This window comes from Chaetodon trifascialis, chromosome 4, assembly GCF_039877785.1.
Source record: "Chaetodon trifascialis isolate fChaTrf1 chromosome 4, fChaTrf1.hap1, whole genome shotgun sequence".
NCBI lineage: Eukaryota > Metazoa > Chordata > Actinopteri > Chaetodontiformes > Chaetodontidae > Chaetodon > Chaetodon trifascialis.
The window spans coordinates 8,270,510-8,279,419 of record NC_092059.1 but is presented as its reverse complement, the minus strand read 5'-3'; the positions used below and the strand labels follow the sequence as shown (position 1 = coordinate 8,279,419).

Sequence of the window (8,910 nt, the reverse complement as noted above, 5' to 3'; positions counted from 1 at the left end):
AGTTGAATGTGCTCATGCATTAGTAAGTGCTTTATAATGAATAATAGAGGCAGTATTCTACTAATATGCATGCTAATGAGTAACTATGGTGAATAAGTGTTACCATAGTAACAGTTGTTTTTATAGAGCATGTTTTAATTTCCAAAGAAATGAGAAAGAAAGCATGTCAGTGAAACTTTAAAGGCAGCGACAGTCAGCCCACCTGATGGCAGGACGATGCAATACAGCTCAAAATGCTAAACTCTTACATTTAACAATTCTTTTTCTTGAGAATATCTTTGATCCAGCGAAGGTATTTTGATATATCTGTATAGACGTTGGGGACATTTGGGTAGTCACAGTTTTTCCTCATGTTGAAAGACACGACACCGACAGCCGTCCCGCTGCACACCAGAGGACCTCCAGAGTCACCCTGTGAGGAGGAAGGACCTGACTTTGTTTACTCTGGATCTACGAAGAGCAGCCATTTATGCTGGAGACCAGATATCTTTGAAAGAAAACATACCTGACAGAATCCTTTGGTTGTGTTATATCCACCAGCACAGATAACATTATCTGGAAGATTAAATCGAACATTCCTCCATTCTGTCTTACAGACCTCCAGGTTAACGATAGGCACGTCCACCACTTGCAGCACATCAACAACTTTCCCACCAGTTTTCGTGAGACCCCATCCAGCCACACGACACTTTGCTTTGTCTTTCACTTTCATCTCAGTCTTTGGAAGTTGAATTAGCTGTACTGTCTTGCCCAGGCGAGCTTTCTTGGACAGCTGAAGACACAGAAAATCACTAGAAACTAGAATGAGTCAAATTTAAGCCATGTCTTATCCTCCATCAGACCTCAAGCTGAAGAAGAATTTCTAGAAGATGGAGTGAGTAGCGACGTGCTTGGTTTTCAAAGTGTGGCTGATTAACCATCTACTTACTTTGAGGAGCATGATGTCATTGCCATTTCGTTCATTGTCAAATGATGGATGCTTGCATCTCTTCACAGCATATCTCATTGTTTTATTATCGACCTTCTTGAGATTGTGGGTGCCAAGAACAACACTTGTTGGCTTCCTGAGTGAATGATTATTGAGAAGCTGTCAGTAGTTTTGCTTGCATTTTGCAGCGCAAAGTGATGCATCTTTTTCGGAAAAATTGTGATTTGATGTCTAGCTACATGAATCAAAGATTACTGGAAGAGGAAGGCAACTCACTGGCGGTCGCAGTGTGCAGCAGTGACCACAAAGTCTTCACTGATGAGGAAGCCGCCACACACATGACTGTCTTTACTGTCCTGCACTGAGGCCATGTACAGCATTAACTTCTGCGGGACGTTTTTGCCATTTATAATTTCACTCCCAAGTACTGTAATGATGAGAAGAAAATAAGGATTAGTTGAGTTAATGTAGCATTTGTAGACCTGAAACTTGTAACCAGACCTTGTAATGTTACCGTTAAGTCCAAGAAGATGAAAAAGCAGAAACTGGTGCAGAGTCTTCATCATGCCGGCAGCCTGTTTCTGTCTCTTTGGGGTGTCAAGCCCACCGCTTTATACAGCACTTTGCTCATTGTGGTTTTCTCATGCTTCATCTGGACTTCTTTAGCTGCACCCTCTGCGCATCGGTGCAACCTTTAAGTGTCTTGTTATGATGAGTGCATGTGGTCAGTAAAGGAATGAGGCATGGTGCAGTATTGCTGTTGTTACGATAAATATGAAGCGTGTGGTTCTGCAGCCTGACACACATACGTGCATGATGTTGTCAGCATGTAATGTGTTCAACACAGCCTGTAATGTTCACCCAGTTATTCCCCTGTAATTTCATACTTTTCCTTTTGTTTCTACGGCACTTTGAGTCTCTATCCACATCTATATTTAGTTATTTCTGTCACTGTTTGGATTAACCACTTAGTCTTAGGTGAACTTCGGTTAGATGAATTGAGGTGATGAAGCAAACTGTTATGAATCTCGTTTTTAGGTGAGACCTTTCAGCTGTCGACTTTGGTCACTGACATGTTCCACCAAAAACTAAATGAGTGGCAGAGACCGCAGTTTACAGCTTCAGGTTTGACTGTCGCTATTCTCACAATTATAAACCTAATGCTCTGAAGTTATGTGATCATTGACTGATAGCTAGAAGTCTAAAGGTGCATCATGAATCATCTGTCAGTGTTCCATGACAAGTGATATAGAGTCTGTTATTAATCGACTGTGGAACCTGTCAGCTGGCCCGAACAAGCATATGTGTACTAAATGGGATTATATGTTATATAAAGTAAATCTCAATGAAAAGTATGAATCTGATTTGAATGCAATAAACCCCACGAAACAAGAGCAGATATGAAAGATTTCAAAGTGCGGAAGCATGTAGAGAATAGCAAAAAGATGAGAAAGGGCTTGGTTACGTAGTGAGGAACAACTACACCAACAGTCCACAAATGTGAAATATTTCAGTTGTGTTTGCAGCGATGCAAATACTAAGGCTCCAGTGCTGGACGTGGTCTTTTAGATATTGCTGGTGATGCATATAGCTTTCTTTCTTTGTGAGTAGCTTAACTTGTCTAAAAGAGCAACCATACACACTTCGTGTATGGTTAGATTCAGAGGGTTGTATATCTTTGACTCAGTTTATTCCACACACAGTTTTAATGATCCACTCATTGCCACACATTTAAAACAGACTTCACTTTATTAATTTTGGACTCCTTCTCGCCCTCCTTGTGCATACTACTACTGTATGAAGCCACATCAAACGAACTTTTATCTTTAAAACATATTGAGCGAAAAGCTGCAACATCATTTATCTTTGACCGTGAATCTTCATGACACCCACAACCCAAAGCTGTTTCTCGGAATTGTGTGATAACCTTGATGAACCACAGAAACCACAGTTTGCTCGCTGCAGATTTGAGCACTGATGTTCCCACAGTCACAGCTGTTAAGCCAAGCTCAGCGTTAAAGAGTCTGTTAATGTTACAATTGGCCGGAGCTGAACATGATTTTAAGTGGAGTGCCATAAAAACTTTTGATTGTGAATGCTGCAGGCTTTAAGCACACAATAAAGACTCATTTGTGCTGCACCTGCTACTACACCCTTTCAATACAGGCGGAGGTCAGAATAAGAGAGCAAAAGGAGAGCCAGACATCAGCTTTTCACAAACAAAGCGGCTCAGCAACGCGTCCACAGTACAACCAAATTTTATACAAACGCAGCTCAAAAACAATTTGCAACCTTGTTCCATTTAACAGGTTTCTTTCTTGAGAATATCTTTGATCCAGGGAAGAAATTTGGATATGTCTGTGTAGATGTTGGGCACGTCTGGGTAGTCACAGTTAAAGTTGTTGTTAAAGGAAACAACACCAACTGCCATCTTTCCGTTGCACACCAGAGGACCGCCAGAATCACCCTGTGAAGAGGAGGCAGCTTGAGTTTAGATTATTTTTACTTACAAAATATTTGCTTTATGAAGGACAGGAAGCATACCTGGCAGAATCCTTTCTTTGTGCCATATCCGCCGGCACAGATAACATTGGCAGGAAGGGTATAGTGCCACATCCTCTGACACTTCTCCAGCTTGATGATAGGGACATCCACCTCTTCTAGATTATTAACAACTCCACTGTGAGAGCTTGTTCCACCCCATCCAGCGACACGGCAGTTTTTTTTGTCTTTCAGGTTTATTTCACGACTTGGAAGCTGAATTGGCTTAATTGTTTTTTTTTTGCCCAGGCGAGCTTTCCTTGACAGCTGGAGACATAAAATAAGTCAAACTGGTCACACCTCATTTCTCTAACAGACTGCAGATTAACAGATAAAATCTGGAAGGTGACACTGCTGATAGTGTCGTGAAGTTTGACTGTTGCGTTATGTAGACTTCTAGATATTTAGTTTAATTTCATTCAAGTTACAGGAATTTATGCTTTAGTATCCCCCAAAATAGAAAGCATAGGCTGCATAGTAACTTATGGAAGTGTTTTACTTCATCTATTGTGATAATTGTGTTGATGCAGTGTGTCTTTTATTATTTTTAACAGTAAATAACGTTAAATTAACGTTAGTGTTGTTTTGCGTATTAAATCAATCCAAGTGAATGGGTACAATCGTTGAGTCCGGTATCCAGTAATACAGCCACGTTCAGGCCCACAAAGTTACTAGAAAAAATAGCTGTGGATTCTGGGATGTGGAATGTAGAACTGGTATCAGTCGCAGTCTAGTTGAGTATATATGTTTTTTTTATACTTAACGCTCTCAGCAGCGAGCTCATAAAACTACGGCAAGCTCAGAAGGGAAAATGTGTGTCAGTCAGTCAAGATCTGTACTGATTGAACTGAGCTAAACTCAGATATCTTACTCGAGTAAGTTTTTAACGCTATTTAAGGCTTCAATTTTGTTTACTGCCCCCTTTATTTAGCATCATGTAAAAGGAGAGAAGGTTTTGTTGGACAGTGTGAGCATATGGCTACTTCCTGGAGCAGTATGTACCAGTGCAGACTCTAAATGTACATCTGTATTGAACTCGAATAGAATTATTATTAGGGCTGTCAGTTTAACGCGTTAATTAGATTAATTAATTACGCAGCAAATTAACGCGTTATAAAAATTAACGCAATTAATCATGAGTGGCAAGTCAATGCGCAAGCATTTTAAATTTGGCCCTTTGAGTGACCCGTAGGCTGCAGTGGCAGGTCGCATCCTACCTGCGCCACTAGTCAAAAGCAGGGTGACAGCAGACGTGGATGCGACACCGGAGAGCGAGGCAAGCCTACTTGGACCTTTGAACGGCAAGTTTATTTATAAAAAGAACAAAGACGGGACTATTAACAAGAACGCAGTGATTTGTACTTGTGTAATAAAGAGTTTTCCTATCACCGTAGCAGCTCCAGCCTGAATTATCATTTAAACGCTAAACATGTAGTTGCTGCTAGTGCCGCTAGTGCTACCGTGAGCTCACTCCGCCAACCCACACTTGCTGAGTTAGGAAAACGAATGAGCAGAGCCACGACAGGAAAACTGACAAACTCAATCGCAAAGTGGGTTGCTGCTGATTGCAGGCCGATTTCAATCGTGGAAGACGAGGGCCTAAAAGAGGCGTTTCAGATAGCGTCATCTGACTCTAATTTCCAGCTACCGTCGAGAACTACAGTGATGAAAAGAATTCACCAGCTGTAATGTGAATGTCAGTCAATTGTAATGTCCTAGAATTCAAATTCTTTATTTGGGGACCTTTAGCAGATATGAGATTAAAATGCGATTAATTAGATTAATTAATTACAAATCCTGTAATTAATTAGATTAATTTTTTTAATCGCCTGACAGCACTAATTATTATTATTTCAGCACCAGCTGGTGAATTATTACTGTTATTGTTGACTTAGTGAGTTGCAGTGCTTGTTGCTCTGACAGTCCTGTGCGTGTGCTAGGTTTTTTTTTTTTTTTTTTTAACTTTTACCCATTCATATTTTCACTGAACCTCATGTAATGCAGCATAACTTAAAGTAAAGGCAAATCATTTCACCATAAAGATGCATGATGTGAACCTGGGATTATGAGGTTAAAGAGATCTCTGCTTACTTTGAGGAGCATGATGTCGTTCCCAGATTGAATGTTCACATAAGATGGGTGTTTGCACCTCTTCACTGAGTACCTCATCGTTCCATTGTCAACCTTCTTCAGATCGTGGGTGCCAAGAACTACACTTGTGGGATTCCTGCATGAATAGCGAAGAGAAATTGACAGAATTATTCAAGTCATATTCAGGTGAATCAAAGATTCCTTGAAGAGGAGAGGTAACTCACAAGCAGTCACAGTGTGCAGCCGTGACTACAAACGCTTCGCTGATCAGGAATCCTCCACATATATGACCTGTGTCGTTCTGCACCGAGGCCATGTACAGCATCGACTTCTGCTTGGATTTTTTACCATTTATGATTTCACTCCTGAGTGCTAAAAAGAGAAAGAGAAATTAGAAATTAAGTAACGTCTCATTTGTGAGCTGGAAAATAACACATTTAGTAATCTTACCATTTCCTCCCAAACACGTCAGAACATGAAAAAGCAAGAGCTTGTGCAGCACATGCATCATTTTGGAAGCCCACTCTTGAGATATTAATGCAGCAGCCTGCGCACTGAGCCACCCTGTGGTTGTCACTTTGGCCTCAGTCACATCCTGTCTTTGTTTGTGCATTTTTGGCTCTCTTACAGGCAAGAGTAGACATGCAGTGATGCCATTATTACAATCAATTTAGCAATTGCTTCAAATTTCATTTTTCCTTTTGCATCTGACACTTCTGATGTCTTTCAGTCTGTATTTTGTTCGGGGGCCTCTTTAGACCACCTGTCACTGTTTGGGTGCCACTTAGTGAACAAGATGAATTGAAGTCAGGAAACTAGATGTGGAATGAAGGTTTTTTTTGCTGTGGATCTACTCTCTGTTGTGGATTTGTCTTTGAAAAGATGAGTAACAGAGATTCAAGCATCAGGTCACAGTTAGGAGTCTCATTTCTTTGATCATAATTATACAACAGAAGCATGTTACTCAGTCTGTTATCAAGTCCATTGACTGGAACTGTTCATGTGAAGCAGCTCCATCACATGCCCAGCAGAGAGGGCCAGAGACAGACCAAAAACATTAATGGTTAATTTACTTTTTGACCATAAGAGGGCGCAACAGAAACAATCTCAGCTACGTTTTCGGCCTCTGCAGTTCTAAAAACAACTACACCAACTGTATGGTATATATTTTATTGATTTGTAATTGTAAATGTTTCCAACAAACCCATTCATTCTGGGTCTGCTCAAGAAATGAATATACTTCATTTTTGTGCAGATTTCCCAAAGTAAAAACCCTCTTTCTTGACCCATTCCTCCCAGTCAAATTTTCTTTATGAAAACTTAAATAGTACAGTTTGTTTAAGCAACCTATGAACAGCTAACTGCAGACAACTGTTTACACACACTAGCACACACCCTTACACACCTGCACACACGTAAATGCATATGCATATTTTTAATCTTCTATGTTATTTTAAATCACAAGCCTTGTTGAAAACTCTTCATAGATTCATTGGATTTGCCATTTAATCTTGTTTATTTCAAATTTATTTCCATATCTACATTTGGACACATCAAGTTCACCATTTCATACAGTGTACATTATCTCAGCTCTTAATTTGGTTAGTGGGCCTGTTTCAGGATATCCAGCAGAGAGCGCCACAGCACGCATCAAGACTTTAAAAATGTCTCTGCTTTTCCACCATGTGAGGGTGCCACTTCACCATCAGTTCAAATCTAATGTGAAGTCACGAATTGAGCTGTCTAATGAATCTTCCCAAAAGCATCTGTCTGCCTTCTGTGTTCCATTAAAATCCCACATTTTAAGGAGGACAGCGAGCATGTCATCCCACTACAAATACATGGAGTAGTATCTCACAGTTTGTGGTCTTGAGGTTGTTTATAAGTGGGACAGCGATCTAAAAAAAGGACCCATCCGTCTTTGAACTGTACTCTAGTTAGGAATGAAACATTTGTTCATTATAATTCCCAGATTACAAGAAGCTATAAAATAGGCTTGGCAGCGTGCAGAGAAGGTCAAAAACATCCACATTAGCTAATCCTCTGCTTTACAGATTTCCATATCAGTACAACAAGCAAAGGAAGGCAACCAGTAGCCTGATATCTGCTTGTGGTGCAGCTCCAAGATTTGGGTTTAAAAGCAAACTTCAAAATCTTCCTTGTTTAAGGATGAAACGCAAGACCTGAGAGCCTCTGAGTCGGATCAATGTGACCTCTCCCGGCTGCAGCCATTCAGTCTGGCGCTGAGGCTGCAGGAGTGCAGGACAGGATGGGAGAGATCCCTGCGTGGGACTCGATAACTGCCGCACTGTTTTGTTTTCTACTGTATTATTCTTTTAATGTAAATGTCAGTAGCACTGAGATTGATCTTTCCGTGCTCTGCACACTGTCATCATATTTTACGCTTGACTCCTTCTGTCTGGCTCTGCTTATGTGCCGGGCAGCCTCCGTGTTAGTGTAGAAAATCATTAAGGCTTGTCAAGACGTGCTGAATAATATATGTGAATATTTTGCTGATATGATAAAGAGCAAAATAAACATTATCTACAACTTGTTTTAAAGCCCTAATTTTAGCCAGGATGGTTGAGTGGTGGATGGTTCCCTGACAGACACAGTTGGAGTGGATGCAGCGTCCAGTCAGTGACAGGCCTTGACAGAGGAAACTGACATTTACATATGATTTTTATATGTCTTGCTAATTGTCTAATACAGCCCACATGGTTTAATCCAATATTTCAAACTTCTTTATAGGGAAAAAAGGAAGCAGGTTTTGACATCGTACACACAAAACTTTTGCTTTTAAGGAAGAACACCTGATCTTTGAAGTGAAAAAAGAGCTGCACTGTTGAAAAAGTATTGCCATGCATGCAGTGACAAAACACAGAGTCTGTCTGGTTTCACTGGCATGAAGAATTACTTCACACAGCGGGGCTTTAGGGGCAGGGTGGATAGGCTTTGGCACGGCTAAAACTTTGCATGAAGCGGCACTGACTTTGGTCTTTTCCAGTCACTAACAGCCAAAGACAACCTCATGATGTTGACTGGGACGTTGGCCAACATGTAGCTGGTCTGCCTCAGCTGGCCAAACTATATAGGAGATGGTCTGAGCCCCTCTGGGCTGCGTCTGCTCCTTCTTCTTATATGCTTACATTTTGTACATTCTCATCTTTTGATTACTTGTATACAGTTTGATTATATTCTCATGTTTTTACACTTTCACTGCTACATCTCCTACGTCCTCATGCTGCCTCCACTTGAAGTGCACTTAAAAATGTTGATTGTGTGTTATTCATGCTTGTAGTTAAATGCATATGCTCTGAGAGAATAGCAAATGTTAAGGCAGATTAGCA

The 8,910-nt window shown here is 40.6% G+C and overlaps 2 protein-coding genes across 2 annotated transcripts; both read right to left on the bottom strand.

The window, feature by feature from the left end:
* Positions 1-250: 250 nt before the first annotated feature.
* On the bottom strand, positions 251-1,494 carry LOC139330307 (granzyme-like protein 1). Its single transcript, XM_070961146.1, has 5 exons — positions 1,443-1,494; positions 1,205-1,355; positions 929-1,064; positions 506-772; positions 251-412 (listed from the first exon to the last, which is right to left on the bottom strand). The coding sequence occupies exons 1-5, from the start codon at positions 1,492-1,494 to the stop codon at positions 251-253; spliced, it is 768 nt and encodes a 255-aa protein (XP_070817247.1).
* A 1,736-nt stretch (positions 1,495-3,230) lies between these two features.
* On the bottom strand, positions 3,231-6,074 carry LOC139330306 (duodenase-1-like). The gene is made up of 5 exons (XM_070961145.1): positions 6,011-6,074; positions 5,785-5,932; positions 5,561-5,696; positions 3,473-3,736; positions 3,231-3,395 (listed from the first exon to the last, which is right to left on the bottom strand). Exons 1-5 carry the CDS (start codon positions 6,069-6,071, stop codon positions 3,231-3,233), a joined length of 774 nt encoding a protein of 257 aa, XP_070817246.1. The 5' UTR covers positions 6,072-6,074.
* Positions 6,075-8,910: the final 2,836 nt, after the last annotated feature.

Bases quoted from the DNA above. Each gene is read 5' to 3' on its own strand.
- LOC139330307 (XM_070961146.1), bottom strand. From the start codon at position 1,494: ATGATGAAGACTCTGCACCAGTTTCTGCTTTTTCATCTTCTTGGACTT. The intron at 1,356-1,442 runs GTAACATTACAA...TCATCATTACAG, and splicing joins TCATCTTCTTGGACTTAACG to TACTTGGGAGTGAAATTATA. The intron at 773-928 runs GTAAGTAGATGG...CTGTGTCTTCAG, and splicing joins ATGACATCATGCTCCTCAAA to CTGTCCAAGAAAGCTCGCCT.
- LOC139330306 (XM_070961145.1), bottom strand. From the start codon at position 6,071: ATGATGCATGTGCTGCACAAGCTCTTGCTTTTTCATGTTCTGACGTGT. The intron at 5,933-6,010 runs GTAAGATTACTA...TTCTCTTTTTAG, and splicing joins GACGTGTTTGGGAGGAAATG to CACTCAGGAGTGAAATCATA. The intron at 5,697-5,784 runs GTGAGTTACCTC...CTATTCATGCAG, and splicing joins GCTGCACACTGTGACTGCTT to GAATCCCACAAGTGTAGTTC.